General features: G+C 31.8%; 1 protein-coding gene across 1 annotated transcript in view; it reads right to left on the bottom strand.

The window, feature by feature from the left end:
* Positions 1-280: 280 nt before the first annotated feature.
* Positions 281-22,998, bottom strand: part of Spock3 (SPARC (osteonectin), cwcv and kazal like domains proteoglycan 3) — a 220,951-nt gene continuing 198,233 nt past the window's right edge. Inside the window, exons 6-9 of the mRNA XM_050138629.1 lie at positions 10,539-10,760; positions 7,578-7,640; positions 4,679-4,816; positions 281-2,051 (exon numbers count right to left, since the gene is read on the bottom strand). Of these exons, the coding sequence (XP_049994586.1) occupies positions 1,879-2,051; positions 4,679-4,816; positions 7,578-7,640; positions 10,539-10,760 (596 nt within the window). The 3' untranslated portion in view covers positions 281-1,878. The remainder of the gene's footprint in view (positions 2,052-4,678; positions 4,817-7,577; positions 7,641-10,538; positions 10,761-22,998) is intronic.

The following is a 22,998-nucleotide window of genomic DNA, read 5'->3' as shown; positions in this document are numbered from 1 at the left end:
TATATGTAATTAGATTTGTAATCTTTCATGATAACCTCAGTGTAAATATTATTATTCATACAAAATTACCATAGATAAAGTTATCCAATTATTTTTCAATTAGTCTATTAAGAACTATAGGTAACTAATTTAAAAATATGTAATCGAAATAAATGTGAAAATGCTGTTCTTTTGGAAAGAAATTATTTATTTTGCAATATTTTTAACAAGTGAACACGTTAAGATTAACCAACAAACAAAAGTAATCTTAACTGTCCTTAAGACACTAACAATTCTGGTTTAGAAACTGAAAAAGTAAACTCACGAAACGTTTCTTGACTTGGTTGTTGTGGTATGTTATTTTCCAGAATCACGAAACAAACTAAAATCTCCCCATGCTACTGTGTATGCCAGAAAACCATTAAGGAGCTGCTTACTTTGGTTACAAGATTCTTTATTTTGTAAACTATACATAAACAGTAAAAAAAAAAGAATGCATTATAGCTTAAATATTATGTATGGTCAACATTGAAGTTTTCATTTAATGTGTAGAAATTAGATGGAACAAGTTCACCAAATTTATGTCTACGAATAATATTCCAGGAAATCTGTAAATTCACTGTTGAAGTGAAAGATACCAATATGTAAATTTCAACAGGTTTTCCCGTTTCTGTTCTGAGCACAAAAGTATGGTCTCATATGCCCGAAGGAGGTGGTATGTCAAAATGTCTACACAATTAATGAACATGCTAACTGATGTATAGTGAACAAAATAATTTTTGTTACAGTTAAACCTTAAATGCTACTTTTCACAATAATTATAAAGAAGTCCATATGGGATTGTGTAACAATAGAAAAAAAGAAAGAAACATATTCCATTTTCTTCATTCCAACACTGTCTTTAATAGCAATAATTTGTTAATTATGTGTGCTTAAATATTGCCTAATATCCTATACCGGTATGCATGCTGACTCTTTCTATTTCTATTTTTGCAAGGCACCATACAACACATTCTCTAATTCCAGCACTACTAACAAAAATGTCATGGTTCCAAGATTAAACACAAAATTTTATATTAAATAAAAAATGAGAATTTATATTTTCAAATGAAATAATATATTTAATTAAAAAGTGGTTGAAATGAATCTTTTTCTTCCTAAATAAAGTTCTGGTACCCAGATGCTCATTGGAAAGATAGAAAATCTAGAAATAATGTTGTTTAACAATATTTTTTAAAAATGTACCTGATACACAGTGCGATTTGCATTAAAAAGAAGGAAAAAATAACTTTTGTCTCTCAGAATCCATAGTTTTCCATACTTAACATTACAAAATGACCTAATCAGATCCAGAATCACTTCATAATTAAAAAGATCACCACTTAATACACAATCGTGGTAACTTAGTCTTACCATGTGTCATCGTTCCTCCTCTCCCTGCCATAAGTTTGGGAAGATACCCAATTTGAATTGATTTAATTGATAAAGTCCTTATAATTTAGGTCATTAGTAAGTTGCTATAAATTTAACTTATAAAATCTGTCATAAAAGCAACAAATATGATCCCAAGCACACAATAATTATTATAATTTTTTTTGTGGAACAATTACATAGTTTGTTCTTATGAAAAATTCTGTTATAGTAATCTTCACAACTTTCTCTATTCAGGCTACAACCCATATGTGTTTTCTTTTTTTCTAAGGCATATAAAAACCAAAATTAAATAATTCTTATTTAAACATAATGTTCTATGACTTTAGCTTCAATATTCGAAATAATTATACAAAATATATGTGGGGTTTAGGATCACTTTGTTCAGGGATAAGAAGGAACTTCTCAATATGCTATTATTTTGTAAATATTAAAAATTTAGACATTGCTGACTTTTGCTGTAACAGATCAAATATATCCATCATGGTCATCCCCATCATCATCATCATCATCCTCTTCATCTTCATCATCATCTTCAATATCATCCTTATCATTCATAATGTCATCTTCTTCACCTTCATCATCAGTCCATTCACGGAAGTCTCCACTTGCAAAATCTCCAGAAATTTCAAAATCTATAGCTACAAAAGCAAATATCAGATTTATTTAACTAAGAAATAAGATGAGTTCTGAATTATATAAAACAAGAAAATTTGCTGTTTATCTCAATGAAGATATGAGACAAATCTATTCTTGGGAAGACTGTTGTGGTGTTAAAACTCTGACTTGTTAAAATGTTTATCCTCAAAGCACTGCACAGTGTAAGATTTCAACTTCAGTAAATTTGATCTCAGCCCAAGTTTTGTAGAATTCTATGACAGACTAAGAGTCTTATATACATCTCTCAATTTCTCCTACAAGTATATGAGGTGGAATTGTTGTCATAGTGAAATATACACTTTCTAAATCTAAATTTCAATTTAAGACTGAAAGGCAATTTATACATAGGATTCAACTACTGACCTTGCAACAGGAGACTATCCTAGGCAATGTCACCATTACTTCCTTCTAGTTAATCAAATTTTTACTTAGAAAATGGTAATTTACAGATGTAACTATAAAAGTATGTTAAAAAAGATTGCAAGGTTTTGGAATTCAAATTGGAGGGAAAGATACATAATAAAAGAATATCAGAAAATTCTAGAAGATTGAAGAGGCAAGGAAATTGATTTTTCTAAAAAGTCTCCAGAAATAGCAATAACTTACTAAAATATTGATACTTAGTTTAGTGAGATCTGTTGTAATGTGTCATACAGAATTGAAAGAATAATAAACTTGTGTTGATTAAGCCAGCAGCTTAGTAAGATTGATTTCTCTGTTGTTACTAGAGAACAGTAAAGCAGAGCAGGAGAAAATTAATACTCAGATTAACTTAAAGCCAGCTATTAATATTTCTAGAGATAGCAACTCTCATAGATTCATTATATCTGTAATAAATATTAAGTCTTCAAATGATACTGTCTGTCTTAATTTTCATAAGTCCTATTAATGTATTTATATGGTTATAAATTGGTTGACTTCATATCATACTGAAATTGCCATTAAACTGTTTCTTAAATTAATGTATTATATTTACAGTAGTATAAGAAAGCCAAGCAATAAGGTTTCCAAAGTAATTTTTCTCACTTATTGTAATCAATTGCATATAATTTTCATTGGTAGCATAAAAATTAAAATTCTTTATCTAATACTATTATTACAGGTAGATAAAGCTATAAATTATCTAAGTATTTTTAGATGCATATTTAATGGTATGTTCTTTAGTTCTTAATACTGTGTAAGGTAGGTATTGAATCCTAGTTGCTGCTTTGATCATATGGGTGTAAGGTCCCAACACCCATATCAAGGTATAAAATGTTGTGGAATAAATAAATGCAAGGCAGAAAGGTACAATTATGTAAGATTATTTGCTATTTTCTACTATTTGTTTCTTATTAAATAATCCTTGTTTATCAGTCTAAAAATTGCATAAGAAAGACATGCTATCATCACTGACTACTTAATTTTCATGATTTTTATTGAAATAGTGAAAATAAACCCATTAGATCTGTTTTATGGGCTTTAGTAATTACTTCTCTTTTTACTGTGACCAAGTATTTGGCAAATATGAAGAAATAGAGTAACGTCTAACTGGGGCTAAATTTTAAAGGGTATGATCCATCATGGCGGGAAACATGGTGGCTAGGATAACAAGAATAGCTGGAACTTTGGGAAGGAGATTTTGAAGTTATAACAGATGCATCTTAAGTGGAAAACCAGGAAGTGAATACCCATACTGAAGCTGGCCTTAGCCCTAAAATGCAGTGTCCAATAGACTACACACCCTAAAAGCTCCATAAGTTCCCAAATAACATCAAAATTTTGGGACCAAATGTTTAATCATAACAGCATGATAGGTTTGCGTTTAAACCATCGTTGGGGTTGGGAGGGTACTCTAGTAAGGTGTTCTGTATAGTTAATTTTCTGTTTAACACAAACACTGATTTGAATCTTACTTTCTGGAAAAAAATTTGATAAAAGTTGGAAACTTTAAAATACATATAATGGCAAATTCTTACATAATCTTTATATAGATACATAAAATACATGTTCATAAAATTATTAGAACGTTAACTAAAACTATCATTTAACATATACATGATGTTTTTCATATGTAACCACAGGAAACAAGTAATGTGTTAGTCTATCTCACACTTTATAGAGTTGAAATTGTGCTTTGTTTGGGTTGGCTTCATTTGGTTTGGTGGACGAGGGTCATATTTAAAAAAGCATATTCTCCAGAGGACTACAGACAACCTTTCCACATGGATCTGCAGACACTATGCACTATGTTTTACAGACTTAGATTAGAATTAATGAGAAGGTCTTCTTTATCTGTATATGACAGACTATTCACCTACAGTTTGCAGACTTAGAACAAGAGATATTTGCTTTGTTTGTAACAGACATTTTGACTTGAAGTAGGAATTGGAACTCAGCTTTTATTAATTCTCTTCAATATACTGAAACGTATCTGTTTTGTATATTTTTATTGTTAGCATAGAAATTTACAATGCATAAGGGCCGACTTCTTTTCACCCCTAACATTTATATATATTCTACATATTTGATAATCAGAATAGAGTAGGTCTTTGTTAAATACTTAACAAGTTCTTGAGCCTTTGACTTATTTAATTGTGTGTTGTGGAATTGTGAACTTTTCTCTTACCACAATCTGCAACACCATTTATTCTGGATCCTATGACTTCATTTCCATATCTGTCAACACACCAGCACTGGCCGACACTGCCATGGCATTGTGTAGGCTTGTAGTAACCATCTTCATCACAGAGAGGGATGTACTGTCCTGTGATATGAATGGTCACATACACAAAGACAAAAAAAAGTTTGTTAATAACGTGTATTTTTAGGTGGTCATCATGTATTAATGTCCTAAATCAAAACATGGTTGATTCTATGCTTATATTAAATCATTCAGAACATTTAGTATATTATACAAAACTCTCAACGGTCTTATTATTGACAATTTTTCTACCTTCCAAAAATAATTGCATGTCAAGGTGTTTTTCTCCAATATAGTGTTACTTTGCTTATGCCAACTGAAATCCTCTTCCATTCCTACTCTATCCATGTTAAGGCTTAAATATGAGAGTATGATTTACAGTACAAATTCATCCATGTGTGTGCATGTATGTGTGTGCATGTGTGTGTGCGTATGTGAATATCTCTGTGTCTAATGCCATTATATATTTCTACCATTGCATATTCTGTGGTATCTCCTCTGTCTGCAAATATTAGGGTCTCTTGGTTTTCACTATTCTACAAACCACACCCCTTAGGCTGGAAGTCTAGCCAATAAATACCGGGAAAAGAACTACTCTTGCTTGTAGAACCAGACATAGTCACACAGTACATGTGTAGTGATTAATGTTTAGTTCTTTATAAACTTAGTAAAATTCTTCAACAAATACTTCAATGTTAGCCACAACTTCTAGATGATCAGATATTTTCCTTTCTCCCCCACCGATTCTTTTATATGAACAGAATAGTCATAGACTTTTGGTTAAAAAACATCTTGTATACAGACAAAATATGAATGCCATTTTCTATTACCACCTGTGAAATGGTAATTTTACACCCTACAAAGCTTCATAAGTCTATTAAATACATGATGTGTTCAATCCAAATATAATTCATTTTAAATATTGAACGACATAGACCAATTTACTAATGTGGAAAATTTGTGAATTTACTCTACAGACTTAGGACATGAAATACAAGAAATTTTTTGTTGTTGTTGTTTTTTGTTTTGTTTGTTTGTTTGTTTTTGTTTTTTTGAGACAGGGTTTCTCTGTAGCTTTTGGTGCCTGTCCCGGAACTAGCTCTTGTAGACCAGGCTGGCAGCGAACTCCCAGAGATAGATCCGCCTGCCTCTCCCTCCCGAGTGCTGGGATTAAAGGCGTGTGCCACCACCGCCCGGCATTGATTTTTTTTAAGAGCTACATATTTAAAATATTGTGATGTTGCATTTTTTTTTTTAATTGTCAGAAACTTTTAAGAGATCACTGGTAAGTATATCCCTTGCACTACTGACCTGAATGCAAATTGATCTTCATATTGAAACACAGAATGCCTTATCCTGACAGAAAAGCTGGCTAATTTAGGTAAATATCATTACCTTCCCCTATTCAGAATGAACAGTCAAGGCACCCATTGATCTAATATCTACTGTCTTGAATCATGAAAGAAGAGTAAGGAAAATCTTCCCAGGTAGTCATTAAATGTGATTTTTTAAAAGAAGTTCAAATAAGGAAAGCCAACAGTCTAACAGATTCCAGTATTCCTTGACCTTAATCAACTCTGAATTATTTATTTGAAGGGAATGGTGTTCTTTCACGGTATGATGTACAACTCTGGATTGCAGAAACATACTCATGCATTGGTCTATTATTTGCAGTCATGATTTATATCATCACAGCAGCTGGCCACAGTTTAAGGCAATTGTTCTGCTAGTTTTTTTTAATCACTATCAGTTTTTCACCTAAAGCATTTTATGACCAACCCCTTAACTGAATGATGAGCCCTGGGACAAGAATTCTGTAGCAATATGAAAAATGTTCCAGTTTAAAGTTATTGTATTTTAATTGTATAAATGCTATATAAAATAACGTGTATTACTCATATTCTGAGACTTAGTAAAGTCTTAAAATATGGATGCTTCAATATATACTCACAGTGTTCTGCATACTGTGAAAATACAAACGTACTTACAGTGCTAAAATATGAACAGTGGTGGAACTGACCAAATCCAAGTTAAATTGTATCAATAATAAGTGATTAGATTTTGTAAATGAGCTATGATAATTTACAGAAGTAAAGAAAAAGGAGGAAAGAGCCAGGTAAAGAATGTGTAGGATATATTCCCTTTTTTAGAAATGTTTCCAATTTAAAATGACTTCAAATGAAATTTATTAATAGTGTGTAATTATATGTATATATACACTTTAAGGAAATGTAACAGCATTGTGATATATTGATAGTCAAATATTAAAAGTATTTTAAGAGTTAGTTAAAATATACAATTATCATCTACCTATCATCATATTCTCTTTCTTTCTCTTTATGTACCTATTATCTATCTACTGCCTACATTTGTATCAAATTTTTCGTACTAAAATCTACAGTTAGAAATTTACAAATGAGAACCACTAAAAGTCCTGCTCCCGATTTCTAAAGTAGAGAACTTTTCACCCCATGTATATAATCACTTGCTTATATTTAATATAGGGAATGATGTATGATGCCATCAGTTGTTACACATTTAACCACAGAAATGGATATTTTTGCTGATTCGTAAATTTAGTATTGCTTAAATCCCTTTCGTCTTTAACAGCTTTCAAAATGAACATGATATTGGAGCAATAAAACAGACATATCCTTCAATAAGTGAGGTAATAAAAGTAATGACTTTCCAAAAGTTCATAAATTTTGCTGATGAAATTTAACACAGCCTGTCTTTGTTGGATTAATATTGATTTTATGTTGTTGCTTCCCTAGGGTTATTTATATAATCAATAAAACCCCCAGAAGAATGAACTGTGGCTCACCTAGGAACTTCTTTATCCCTTGTCGCTTCTGAATGTTGCTGAGCTCTGTCTGGCAAGGTGGGTCTGCAATGACATTAAACACAATACTTCCAGGATTTCATTAAGCAAGAAATGTGCACCTGTCAAACTCTCAACCTCAAGGAAGATGTTCATCTCACGAGAATATCCATGCTATTCATTTATTATCATGGTAGCACATGGATATATATGTGTATATCACAATAAACATGTGCACCGAAATATCTATGTACAGATACATGATGTAGTATAATGATTTGCTACATAATTACATAAATGTAATCATTTTTCATTATAAAATAATCTATGAAAACCATACTGCTTCTTCCCGTTATATTGGACATTTACACATTTTGTTATTATATATTGTTACTGTTGTATCTTTGTCTTTCTAGTTAAACAAAGGCTTCATATATGTAAGTAATTTAAGAACAAAATACAATATAAACTGTAATAAGTCAAGATTCAAAAAAAATTTTAGAATATGCAAATCAAAGTCTAAGTATATATTTTGTGTTGTATTAAATGTCAGCGATTCAAATGAGTACATGCATGTATAGAAAATTTGAATAGTCTAAATAGTTATGAATACCATATATATTATTGTAATTTAACATGTTTGTTCGAAAGTTAACTGAATGCCATCAGAACAAATGAACAACTTTTATCTTTGAGAAAGGTAGAGTATGAAAAATATATCTGACATGGGACACAAAAATATTAAACTAATTCTTATTCTTGTACACTATACACTCTCTGTAAAAAGATTAAATACATAATAAAATTCAAATAATTTTGAAATTGTTTACAATGCCAACTGCAAAATAATTCAGTCATTAAAAACATAGCAGAAAGAAAGAATACATAAAATGTTTAAGTTGTATATTATCTACATCAGTACATAAGAACAAAAATATTGTATCTTCCGGGAAGAAAAAGTAATTTATTTTCAAATACTATGTAACTTACTTTGTTGTTTTAGTTCATTTTTAAATTGATGTGATTTAACTTTTCCTTAAAACAAAGACTATAAATTAAAATACACTGAAATGTCAAATAAAACTTTTGGTCTCATTACCTTACTGACATAACATTAACCAAGCTGTCCAATTTTATTAAAAATAGTTTTTTAATGTGCTGTAAAGGAGAAATGGATTTCTTTTACTTTTACTAAATAAATGTGGAGATTTATACTGATATGCACTGAAATGAAATTCCACCTACTTTTGAATGTGTTTTAGAAAAATGTTTAAAAGTAATTTTAAAATTAAATATTTGATAATTTCAATTCAAACGTTTTCATACAGTTTTATATGTACCATTCCCAATTTTTAGACTGTCATAATCACTATGCACGATCAGATTCAATGAACTTAACTTTGTAGATTTTACATGTTCATGTCGATGTATTTTTTAGTACTCACGAGTAAACATGGAAAACATATTATAAAAAAGCAACAAAATCGAAACCGCAACTGTTAAAATACAGAAAAGTATGACAAGTATGAACAAATACATTTTAATAATAATAATAATATAATTGAATTTACTATCTAAATGTACTTACTAATTAAGGTACACTAGCTATTAATGACTAGAATGCATTTTGGGGAGTACCTGTTTACATAGAATGCATATGTAATTAAGCCAATAATCTGTATTTGCAAAAATTTTTCATAATGTATTTCAATTTTAATTTTTTGCTGCTTCGTTTTATTAAATATAGATATTTTTAAAAGAAAATAAACTCTGATTATGATTTTTCTTTCTCTCAGCTCCTCCCAGATCCTCCAAATGTCCATACTCACCCATATTGTTTTACGTTAAGCTGGTTTAAAGATGATTATGACCTCTTCCTTAACTAAACATATGGTGGATTTACTTCTTATCAATATGTAGACAATTATTTTCTCCTTAATTTTTTGACTATTAGTAAATGTAAAGAATTTACTTAGCAAAGCAATCCGCATAATTCATTATGAAGTGTGGTAATAATTGTTTAAATATCTTTTTCATTCTTTCATCTTTCATCAAGATTAAAAAGTACAGCCAATATTAACTGTACTATAGCAACCTGTTTTCAGCTGATTTAATTAGCACAAACATAATAATTCCTTTCTTTTCTAAATATTTATTATAATGTGAAGCATTTTTATGTGCTTTCTCTGCATATGTTTAATATATAACATGTTTAAATTCACTCCAGAAGGATGATTCTAAATGTAAAGTGCATTTCTATCTCAATTAGATTTGCAGGGGTTTGAGGGTGGCACCTGGGAGGAACTGAAGAGAAGAAAGAGAAACGGGGATGTGAGGTAATTATATAAAAATGTGTGATTTATTCTAAAGGGCATACAAAGGGCATTGTTGCTCTTCCTTTGGCCTCACTTCTCACAGAATTCTGGAATACTCTCTCACTAGCGAATTTTTAACAAGCTAAACTATTTTGGAGAGATTGAAAGACTAAGTAATTTTGAAAACAAAATGAGTAAAAATAACTTCACATGAATACCGTTGTTCATGCAACTCATTTAGTAAGATCACGAAATGGAACATTAAAACTCTACAGTATAGTGATTAAAAACTCCATTTATTTTACACTGTAGGCAAAGCAGATAGCAAATTAATTTCAATGATTAGTTTTAATATCTATGTTCTCATATCTCTGTGTGGTACTTGCTGGTTCATAATGGAAACTATAATGGAATACATTAATATAAAATATTAATTACTATTTCTATCTTATTTAGAATATTTGTATCTTCAGCACAATTATTTTGTTCAATATGGTACTCATTTTTTCTTTCATCAAACATTCACATTAGAAAAAAATTGTACTAAAATGAATGAAGCATTGGTTAATGCTAATAATTTTTATAAAGAGGGAAATATGAAATTTGAAATTCAGGTCAACTAATTTCACCATAGTAGCCTCAGTTTTACCTTGCTGTCTCTGGAAGCAGTAGCACCATTCATTGTTAGATATCAAACTGTCCTTGTATGTGTCACAAGAATTGAAGAACGCCTTGGTGCACTGTTCATTCTTATCAAGATATATGCTCCCAAGCTCTGATTGGTCCAATAGCAGGTCGTAGTTTGTATCAAGTCTATTAAACATCCAACCAAGTGAATCCTTGCAAATTGGCAAAATACTGGTATCAAATCCTACACCATAGAGAACATTATTAGTTAGTATTTGAGAAACCATCATCAGTAAAATAAATCACTAATTTGGGGAAGATCAGAGTGGAAGTACTGGTAGTCATAAATGCAATATTTTAACGTCAACTTGGGAAATTTGCTTCAAAGTACATAAGGCATAAAAAGGTCTACTTGTAGTTTTGAATATTAACTAACCAGACAACATCTTTTACTAATTAGTCACCCTTCAATGAAATGTGGTATTGCCATTATATGCCACGTATGCTAATCTCTGTTTAAGCTTCTCTGATACTAGATCACTATAAATTCCAATACATTATGGATCACAAAAGCTGATGAAATCCATTTTCATCTGAAGAAATGAAGAATACTGTTTACACAGAATCATTACTAACACATACTTGATAACAATTCCCATGCATCCTACGCCTTGATAAAACTACAGTGATTGTAGCATTGTACATAAAACTATTAATAAGAGAAGGAATAGATATGATGCAATATTATTCATTATGACTTCACTTCCTCTTGTTATTTTTACAATAACCATTGTGGTATAATGAAAAGTAATAGGTTGCATTGGAGAGTAGTGGAGCTCATGAAATGACTAAATAGGGTTGCATCCAAGCTATGTGCTATTAGACATGTGTCCATTCACTAACCTTACTGAAGCTGTATGTCCTATATTTCATAAAATGCCACCAATGATTTGAACCATTTAAACATTACACCCCAAAATATACAAAAATAATACAATCCCTCCAATTGAGTCCTTAATTATATGAGACAGTAAATACCACACATTTTTTAATAAGAAGAATCCAATTAAAGTTCTTCATGAGTTGCAAAAGGTTGAGAAGATTCTACCACAAGAGTAAGTAACTCCTGAAAGTCAGATAAAGAAGTTCATTTTCCTTTTTATTGACACCTTTCCATGGGGTTCAGACAAAGGTCTTAAGGAAGGCAAGGCAGGAACATAGAAAAAGTAATTGAGAATTGAAGGTGGGCATGAAGAAGAGATCAAAGCACCTCCACCCGCCCTTTTATCCCCTATAGAATACTTTAATTTCTTATCAAAGAAATGACAGTCATGACACTCTCCTTCAGCCAGAGAACACACTGAAAAAAAAAAAAACTGAAATGATTCTATTACTAAGAAACACTTGGGAGACTATCGTGAGTTCTGAGCTATAGGGGCTCAGACCCTGAAGAGGGGCAGTGTCTCTGAGAAAGGAGAGAAAACTAGAGTAGAAAGAGATAGCAAAGGCTGCGAAAAAAAGCTATGAACCATCACCAAACAGCCTAATACAGACATAATTAATGGACACAGATGAAAAAAAGATTATAAAATAGAAGAGATGACTCAGGGAACAGTAGAGAGATCTCTACAACTAATGGATATTATCCGATAATAGAGAGAAGAATCTAATAGAACACAATACTTGACAAATAGCAAGCAAATAAATTACAAAGAAAAACTTGGTACATTATAGTTAAATTTACTTTAAAGAAACATAATAAGGATTTTTTAGAGTCAGGTAGAAATAAAATCCATGTTCCTGTAGAGTGACTGTTCTCAGCATATGGGTATCTATCTGCATAGGGGTCGCATATCAGACATTTACACAACAAATCACAACATCAAACTATTACAAATCATTATGGTTTTGATTTGTATAAATGTATACATCATTTAATTTATACATTTCCTTTGTTTCAGCTATTAATTCTTGAGCATTTTAAGACACCTACAGTCAAATATTCAATATGTTTTTTCCTGAAGTGGTGATTTGCCTTGTTCTCTTTGCCATTATTACTGGGGAAAGATGAAATTTCAAAGTTGTTGTAGATTTTCCTCCTAATTGCTAGGGATGATGAATAATCTTGATGGTTTATTTTTTTGCTATCTACTTCAAACTATATTAGTTAGGAAGAAAGGTATTGCTTTTATTAGAAATATTACAATTGAAAAGTTTAATTTACCCAGTAATCAGAAATCTATTATGATTAGAGTTTTTCCAATGGATGCCAAATTTTCTGAGGGTAATGCTAATTCCCACTGTTTAGTGTGTAGTGTTCCTGAGGCTCAGAATGTATCCAAAGTTGACTGTGCTGTCACGTCAATGGAGAAATTTCTGGTGGAATAAAGCAGTGTAATAATTTTATTGCATTAAATAAGTTTCATATAAATTTATAATTATACATTAAAATACATAGGATAAAAGTACCCCAAACTATTGAATGTTATTTGATAAAATTGCAACATCACTTAGCAGTGGTATAGTACATAATTAAATTTCATTATAGAGAAAGTTACATCTTCCTAATAAAAGAAGAGAATGCCAGATGTCTCAATAATTAGAAACACCAAAATTAGCAATGATCTGGTTGTTTTATTTTATTACTTGAAATGAAGAAAGGAAATTTATCTCCTAACTTTAGATGTTTGTTTTCAATAAATGAATTTCCCTGTTATACCTAGAAGGCGCCTATTTCATTAAAATGGGGCATTATTTTTAAGCCATCTGATTCCAAATTCAATCTTCCTCTCAATGTGAGGACAGCATGACACAAAGTGAGCAATATTGTGGTAAGGAATTAGAATGCCTTCATATACCCTGGGGGTTGAAATAACTCCATCATTTTCTCTCACTGTGAGAACATTTGGTGTGTGAGAAGCAATGTAAAACATCATCCAGTTCTGCGAGCAGGCTCTTTATCTGAGGAGTTTGCATATAATGATCATCTCTACCATACTTTCCAAGCTGATACAAGGAAATTAACGCCATAATCCTTTCGTGGTTGTATAAAAGCTCTATTACAATCTATTAAAAGATTACCAGCATATTTCTTTTGCTATTATTTTTTTTAATTTAAAGAATAAAATAAAATCTTGGGATATGAATTAAATGCACAGGTTACAAGAGCCTCAAATTCCCATTAACCTGGAACTCATAACACAATAAAATGAACTCTATTTCCTTCTACTGACAATCATAAAGACCGTACAAGTGTTTTTAGCATCCAATTGTCCCTCTGTGGATATGATTTACAGTGATTGGATTAGTATATATTCAACAATATATATTTGTGCATGAATCCTTACTCCTTTATGAAAATTATATAAAGATTTTTAAAACTTTATCAATCTGTTCAACTTCCTTAAAAAGTTATGATATTATTGACTTTTTAAAATTTAAGCCAATATACTGTGAAATTCTTATAATAGTCAAGATTCAAGCAAAGTTTTCCTTTTCTACATTGGCTTATCATCCTTATATCAAGGCTATGATAAGATTTGGTCAACTAAATATCAGATTACCCTCATTTTAACAGAAAAGCCTATGATTACCACGTGTTTCAAAGTTATAATATAAAAGCAAAATGTGCAACTCAAGTAACCCACTCAATAATGTTGATTGATAGTGAGTCAGTCAGATGAGCGACTTCTCCATTCTTTGTGCAACACATTTTATATTCATGTGTCATTGCGTTTAAAGGGACTCAAATATCCTCACTCTTAAGGCTCAGGGCATGACTCTATTTCTGTCTTGTTTCTAATAGAATTGCTACTGGATATCATTGATTGTATTAGCTCTTTTTCTAAGCTGTATGAAAGCATCTGCCAAAAGCAATGAAAAGAAGAAAGGGTGTCTTTTAGCTTGTAGATTGACTGTAGGGTCCATTACAGCAGAGAAGGCATAATGCCAAAAAATACTTCTAACTCTGGTGGCAGGAGGAAAAGTTGTACACATTGTAGCCACTATCAAAAAGAGATAAATGCAAATATTCAACTCTTTTCTTTTTCTTTTTTTTTTTTATTCTGTTTAGATCCTTAGTCAATGGAATGTTGTTATAAACATATGGGGTAGGACTTTCTTTAGTTAAATATCTCTATAGATGCCCCAGAGAGGTGTGTCTCTCTGGTGATTTTAAATCCTGGCTAACTTATAATAAAGATTAAGCACAAATTCATCTCTTGTCACCTTCACAGCCAAACAGATCACTTTTAAATGATAAAATTTTCTCCATTTTCCACCAAGAGACTCCTAATGTAAAATGTGTTTAAGCTGTTCAAAAGTCTACATATTTATTATCAGTCTCAAGACTGTTCAAAATTTCTCAGTTGAAGTCACTCCCTTGACTCAACTTGCTTCACCTTCCTTGGGTATCCATGCAAGGCTATAGTACTTCCTAACTCTTACATTCTATGTCTACACAATCAGCACCATGTTGATAATGTGTCCAAGTTCTTCTAACAGCTCAATACCTAGTCTTGCTCCCTCTTACCATAAGTATTCTGGTCTGAGCAACTTGGAAACTTGTTCTCTAAGCCCATTTCCCTTTATGACAATTTTTGAGGAGAAAACTTGGTCGGCAACATTCCCAATTCAGGCCCTCTTCTTTACTGAATATAAATTTCTACCAGATAGTGCGACTGAGAAACACCAGGTTTATTTTCAATGGCACTGACCAGGTACAACGGATTTTTCTGAACTCAACTTGTCTGCAATTTTAAACTTGATCATGTACTTTTCCAAATCAGATTTTGGATTTCCAATATGTGTCTGACCTCATTCTTCATGGATCTAAGAGTTGTGTGCAATAATTGCGACACCTTAGTTGTTTTGCCATCTTGATTTTGCTTCTATTAAACGGTATAGCCCATTTTTTTTATTTTTCCCTATTCAAAATTTGAAAATATGGCTCTAATGTACACAGATGCTTCAGCAGAATGCAACTTGAATAGTTAAATACATCTCTTGAAGGAAAGATAGAAATAAGAAAACAAATCTGTTTTGCAATTATTTTTATTTGTTTACTCAGTAAGACATGCATTTCATCACTTTCCTGCATATTTGCTCCACAACTTATGTTAATATTAACAGGAAAAAGTTGGAGAAAGCTACACCTAGTAGAAATGACTGATGACTTTTATTGGAAAAATAGAATACATTCCTTCAGTTTGTAATTTTCATTCCCATCCAATAATATCTACTTGTATTCACCAAACAGAAATACTAAAATTAATATTATGTGAGTGAATTTGAAGCAACAGCTTTAACGAAAGTAAAGCTAAGAAGGCATTTTTACTTTTTTATACTGTGCTTTGGGTCTGGGTACTTACTCAGTTTTGTGCAGCCAGGAAATGAACGAGCAGCCTACATTTACAAAATGGTACGCATATATTTGGGGCTAACCTGTTTGACCAGCCACACACTTTGGTCCGGCTGCTTGTCTGCCTGCTAGTAGTTAGGAGGAAAGCAGCTGAGAGCATGCCTGATACTCAGCACCACCACCTGGGCAAGCAGTTAGATCGGGTCTACTAGGCATGCACGGGCAGGAAAGCTTGGCAGATTCCGGCCAACATAGATGGAGACATGTCCAGACCACACAGCACTCTGCATGGCAGATGTAGTTTTTACTCAGACAAAAACAGTTTCCGTGCTGCACAATGCTTCCCAAAGTTGAGGCGGTGAGCATAGCTCCCACCCAGCAGTCTCAGAGCTGGCAGTAAACATACCTATGCCATTTTTAAATGCCAAGAGAGGTGGAGACAGCATCCAGAATGGCCACAACCACACTGCTTACCTTTTAAAATGCTTCTTATCAGAAAAGGAGTTCAGATACACAATAGAACAAATTCAGACATAAAAGACCTCTAAATGAGACAGAGTATATTTCAAAACGTACATAGGCTTGATAGCAAGAGAATAAGATAGTATAGACAGTTTTAAAATGACAGACATAGATTAAAAGTGTAAAATAATAAAATAAATATTAAAAAGTAATAGAATAAAAAGCAATGTAAAAATTAAAAAATATACAAAGAGTATGGACTATGTATATTATTATGTTTTCTTTGAAATTTTTGACTAATTTCAGAGCTAAGTTCAGCGAGACATTTTATTGTATGGGTTGCTAAGCTAAATTAAAATATATATTTTAAAGGTGTCTTACTTCAAAATTTGAGTCTAAGGATATAATACTTTGGAAATGATGTTGTGTTTTGTTTCCACACACACAAAAAAAAATCTAACCTATGGATTTCTTTTGGCTAATGTGGTTTGATGGCATGCCCCTCAAAAGGTCTCTGCGAACACTAAAATACTTTACCCAGCAATCAGCAGTTTTAATAGAACAATGTCCAAATCTGAAAAATGACTGTTTATAAATGTTTATTTTCATTTAAAGGGGGTTAATTATAAATGCTTAAATGATCACAGTCAATCTCTTTCTAAAAAAGTGGGGGTGGGGGAGATATGACACAGAATTAAATACTGCATTGGTATGGATCTTGGTCTATGATACAAATTTAAGGTCAATATGTTAGACTGTGAATATGCATTTCTGCTTTTGTTTAAGGTATTGTGTTTGTGCGGCTCATTTAAAAATGTAATGCATAAATAAGAAATACAGATTATTAGATAACCATTTATAATAGTCAAACTGTAGTCAAGTTAGTTAGGTTTTCTAAATATATAGAGATATATTTCAGTTAGATAGATTATTTTAAAAACTTCAAAGACCTATGAAATATGACATTCAAAATGTTTTAAAAACTAGACTTTTTCTTGACAATGAGACATGTCTACTTCTGGCAGCACAAATTACTTCAGAGAGGTAGAAGGGCATTGAAGAAACTCCTTGTAAAATTTGCCTTCAAGGCTAGCCATTTGGGCAAGAAACTGCTCTTCCTTTATCTGCTTTATGGTATGCTGTATGAACTAGACATGCAAGACCCACAAAAAATGACTACTAAACTTTCCAAAAGATGAGATGGTCCTTCAGAGTTCATGCTTCACAGAAAAAAAACTGCCAGATATTCTACAGGACACAAACGAAAGCAGCTGACAAACGTTGCCAGTACAAGGCAAAACAATTTTTCAAATTTCTTGCTTATGGAAAAGTCTGCCAAATACCATGAGCCTCTAGGCTAAAGATGGATGCTCAAACGCTACTGAAGAACTTTGAGTCCAGGTACTGAGATGTCTCTGTCAAGCATAGAGTTTAGGAAGTTGCTTGGTTGTACTTCCTGTTTACTTAGGTATTACTATATCCTTCTGGATTCTTTGATGGAGTTAAAGACTAGATAATTATAGTTATAGTTTCCCCTAGTTATTATAAAAAATAATTTAAACATAAAACTTTAGACTCACAAAGAAATAGACTAAATATTCTAATTATAATTCTTCCTTGATAACTGTTTTGTATATGTAATTTTACTATGTTAAAGTTAAAACCTCCCTTTTTAATTAGGCAGAAAATGGAAGATGATGTGGAATGTCCTTCTGTATATATGTAGCTTTTATTGGTTAAAGAATAAAACTGTTTTGGTCAATGGCTTAAGAGAGTGCAGTAAGGTAGTATAAATATACACACACAGACATAAATACATATACATAGACACACACATGTATATCTTAACACACACATACACACACACATATGTAGAGAGAGAGAGAGAGAGAGAGAGAGAGAGAGAGAGTAGGTAGAGTCAGAGATATGCCATGTAGCTGCTGGAGGAGACAGACACTGGATCCTTATCATTAAGCCACAGCCTTGTGCCAATATATAGATTAATAGAAATGGGTTAATTCAAGATGTAAAAGCTAACTATGAATATGCCTAAATCATTGGTCGAACAGTGTTGTAATTAATATTGTTTCTATGTGATTATTTGGGCTTGAACAATTGGGAAATGAGCAAGCAGTCTTTGCCGACATTCATATAACATTTCTATATTAAACTTAAAGTTGTTTATTTGCTATTGTTCTGTTTCTCAAAAGTGTGAAAAATGCAATATGTTTCATTGGCATGGTATACCCATGACCATTGCTTCCTCAGAAAAATGGGTATTGAAGTCAATCATCATACAAAGATTCCCTTAGCAGTAATAACCAAATGCTTTTTTACATATGATTTAGCTATGTAAGTGAGTTTCATATGTGATGATGATAGTAACAAATTAGAAAAATATCTCTTGAGGAAAGCTTTACTGTAAATTAGTATGATTATAAATTTATATTATATCATAAATTTGTATATCTATAAATTCCATCTATCAAATATTTAAAATTTAAAATGAAATTATTTTCAATTTTCATAAGAACAATATCTCAGAGGTTTTAAATATTTTGTTTCTATTATTTAAATCAATGTTGGGAGAAGATATTAGTTTAATATTATTTAAATAAGTCAGTTATAGATTTAGAGTGAACAGCATATATTATTAAGTATATTTTGTGACTGATTTAGGATTTTTTTAAAAAAATATTTAAAATTACTGATCAAATTCATCAAAATTAAATTTTCTAAATGTTTGTAATTATACAGTTGGTTTTCAAATTAATGATAAAATTTATTCCAACAATAACTATATTTATTTTTGGAAAATCAAATAGTTTCCAAGAGTCTGATTATGCTGAGATCATATTCTTATGCTAGCTAACCAGCTATTAGCTATTTCATAATTTATAAAATACAAAATCATGCATTTAAATATGCATATTTCACCTCTCTTATATGGCCTGAAGAATGTTTACTTTGCTCTGTGAATAAATATGTTCATTTCACCACATGAAAGAAGTATATGGCTGTATAAATTGTAAAATGTATAGTCACAGAATCTACTGAATTTGCTGAGGCAAAATACTTTATAATTATCTACATCATATGTCTCTCTATTAGATAAGAAAAGTACTGAAATTAAAATTTTATACAACTTTGACTCTTGCAGAAAAATAACTATATGCAAGATATATGACATTATTTTGCTAAAAAAAAATTTGTTCTAAAAATAAAATGACCCATTGTAACTAAACTTGTGAAGCAAATTTAAAAAGCATGAAGTGTTAGAAAAGATTTCTAAAATCTAAATCAATGATTCTTAATATTTAAGGATTTAGACATAATAAATAAATGTTTTCATATATATGTATATATACACATATATACGTATACACATATACATATATACATATAAATGTATATATGAGAAACGGTTTGAAATGTTTCCTAGCTACAAAACTAAAATGACATTTTTCTCTCTACTGAAATGACAAGTTTTTTTTTAAATTTTTTTCTCCTGTTCAAAAGAGACTGTGAAATTTTTGTTGTTGTTCTTTTCTGTGCAAAATACCTAAAAGGTAGTAAGAAAGTTCCAGAATATTTTCTATATTTTATGTTAATGTCAGAGTTAATTATTAAATGACTATAATGCCTGCATTCTGCTCATGTCATATTAAAATATCTAAATCAAAGCTAACTCTGTGTGTTTTAATTGTTAACTGCATGTAGTTTACTGTAGTGTAACTGAAAAAGAGTACTAATGAAATGTTTAATTAGATTAATACTATGAAAGAAAAGTAAAAACAAAAGAAGGTGGGCAAGGCCTTCGAGCCTCTGTCTCATGCCTATTATTCCCACACTTTGGAAAGGGAAAACAGGAGAGGTAGTTCAACGTATAAGATCAACAAACAGGAGAGAGAAACCTGCTCTTTCAGAATTGGTTAACAAATTAGGGATAGGACAGGAGGAAGGACTCATCTAGGGGGATGTCTAGATTCAGGGTGATGAAGAAACCTGACCCCTCTGTAGTACAGCTTTGACTTTTGTGTTGCAAAGGTAACATTCTTTGCAAATTCATTTTTCATTGACTTCTCAAGCAATTCTGTGCATGGTCCCATTTGCCCCCCCCCTTTTTTTTTTTTTTTTGCAGAGATACTCAATTCTAAAGGAACTTTAATGGTAATTTAATGACCATAGTCACAGAGTCTCACAACATTTCTTGAATGAAAATAGTTCTTAGAAAGCTGAGTAATACACGAAGTGCAGGCACAGGCTGCTTTTTCGTTTCCCAGTCATCCAGACCCAAAATAATCACTGTCATCTGTATTAAAACACTGCTTGGATAATATGCCTAAGTGATGCTTTCAGTCTGGCTCTATTCTGCCCTGCCATAGGATGAATCAGCTTTATTCATTAACCAATAAAAGCAGCACATATACAGAAGGACATCCCACATCAACAAGGCACCTTATTGAGCAGTCCAATGCTCTTCCCTGTGCCTACAGACAGGAAAAGACTTGTCTGAACTCAAATGCAATGAGTATCTTTGAAAATGTGCTCTATTAAAGAAAGAATATGTACTCAGAAGATCTCTGTGCATATTAATACTTTAAACAAATCAGTATGTGGCGGGCTAGAAGGACTTTCCCAAGTCAGATGTTTTCTTCAGGATGGAAAATCAGGTACATTTAGTTGTTATTACTATGAAGTAAATTCAGACTGAAAGACAGAAAATCACTAACACTGCCCAAACTTTTATAATATAGTCAAAATCAAATGCCAGCAATTCTCCTAGAGTGTTGGTAAATACTATAATTTGTTTCTGAAATGCATAAGAAAACTGAATGCAGACTCATACGGTGAAAAATTATTTTCATGAGTGATTTTAATTTTTCACATCAGTTAAATCATCCTAGAAATTAAGATTCATAAATATACAAGGTTGGGATTGTAGAAAATGATATAATTAGAGGAAAGTTAAAGTATTTTAGAGAAATATGAATATTACAAACAACTGTGTGATGTTGCTGTCATCTTGACAGAAACTGCATCTCAGTGGTTGCAGGTAGGACTGGAGCTCTTGCTCATCATGATAAACTGACCATCACATGCTGGAAAATTCCTTGCCAGCCAAGCCACTGAACTCACATTGTTACCTCTTCCATTTTGTTCCCTGCTTCTTAGAAAAAATACATTTTTTGTTCCTATAAATATTCAGCTATATTTCAATATCATTTCTAAATACATAAAATAAAAATATAAAATTTACATACTCCTTTATTTGCTTTCTTTTTCCTAAGAGCTAAAGTTATGTTCCTTTCATTATTATGCCTAAGAGATTCCTGAAACAAAGTTGCCTCTAACTTATGAACCCCTTGCCCAAAGACAGATAATTCCTGAGATGCTGAAGACTGTGGTTAATGTAAGATAACAGGACACTTGTTTTCAGTTCCCTGAACAACTTTATTTGAACCAATTGCACTGGATGTGCTTAATAAATAACATGTAGGAGGGAGGTACATAGGCAGGATTTGTGTTAGGATGTATGCTTCTCTCTGACTGGATGTAGGCAGGCAGGATTTGTGTTAGGATGTATGCTTCTCTCTGACTGGATGTAGGCAGGAAGTTTCAAGACATTCTTGTACATTTTATATCTTGTACATCAGATATATACTTACCATTGATTGGACCTTATGGGTTTACCTTTAAAAAGCTCCAAAATGCAATTCGTTGTCATTTTCTGGGAAACAGGGAATGCACTTGGCCAGAGTTCATCATCCTAACCGGTATTTATTAAACTTGCTTTAATTTGGCTTAAAAATTGAGGTAGTGGTCTTGTTTTCAGTCTTTGGGATTAACACCTGGTCCAGAAGCTAAAACACATGCTAGACAACCACTCATGTGAACATATTGGCTCGTCAATATTGGGTTGACCACATCCACATAAAACCTGAGAAAACCTGGAAAGGGATTCTAGACATAAAGAACAGAATGAAGCATGGCTTTTTGGTAGCCAGCTGAATTACTGACTCAGCATAACAAAGGCAGCTTCCTTCTTTGTGCCACCAGTATGAACTGAGCTCTGGCTGTTTCAGGAGGCAGCGCGCTTCAGTGGGGTTTGTAAGCAGCATACAACTAGTTGCTTAATGCTGACACAGATCCACTACAACACTGGAGCTGGTGCAGTGTGCATGGCTCTCAGAGGCACACAACATGCCTCCGCCATGTTGGACTGGGCAGAGCTAACAGGCAGGACTGTGGAGTTTGTCTTAGTCATGCCCACTTAGCATTTCAAAGAAAAAATAAGCACTCCTAACAGAAAAGGATCACAGATACACAAGAAGACAGATTCAGACATAAAGACCTCTAAAGGAGACATACTGTGTTTAAAAAATATCTACGTAGGTCTGGGAGAGAAGAGAAAAAGACTATAGAAAGTTATAAAAAGAAGTAAATCATTTAAAAAAAATTAAAACAAAGTCTTTAAAGAGAGAGAGTACAGATAGTAATAAATTAAAGAAGTAAAGGAAAATAAGCCACGTAAAGGTGAAATATAAACAGGGAGTCTGCACTATGTGTATTATTGTGTTTCCTGTAATTTTTTTAAATGTGAATGAGCTAAATACAAAGAGACATTTCACTTACAGGCTGCTAAGCTAAACTAACTATC

This window comes from Alexandromys fortis, unplaced genomic scaffold (assembly GCF_014885135.2).
Source record: "Alexandromys fortis isolate MF-2015 unplaced genomic scaffold, M_Fortis_MF-2015_v1.1 scaffold_11, whole genome shotgun sequence".
In the NCBI taxonomy this organism is placed as follows: Eukaryota; Metazoa; Chordata; class Mammalia; order Rodentia; family Cricetidae; genus Alexandromys; species Alexandromys fortis.
This window is presented reverse-complemented; position numbering and strand designations above follow the sequence as displayed.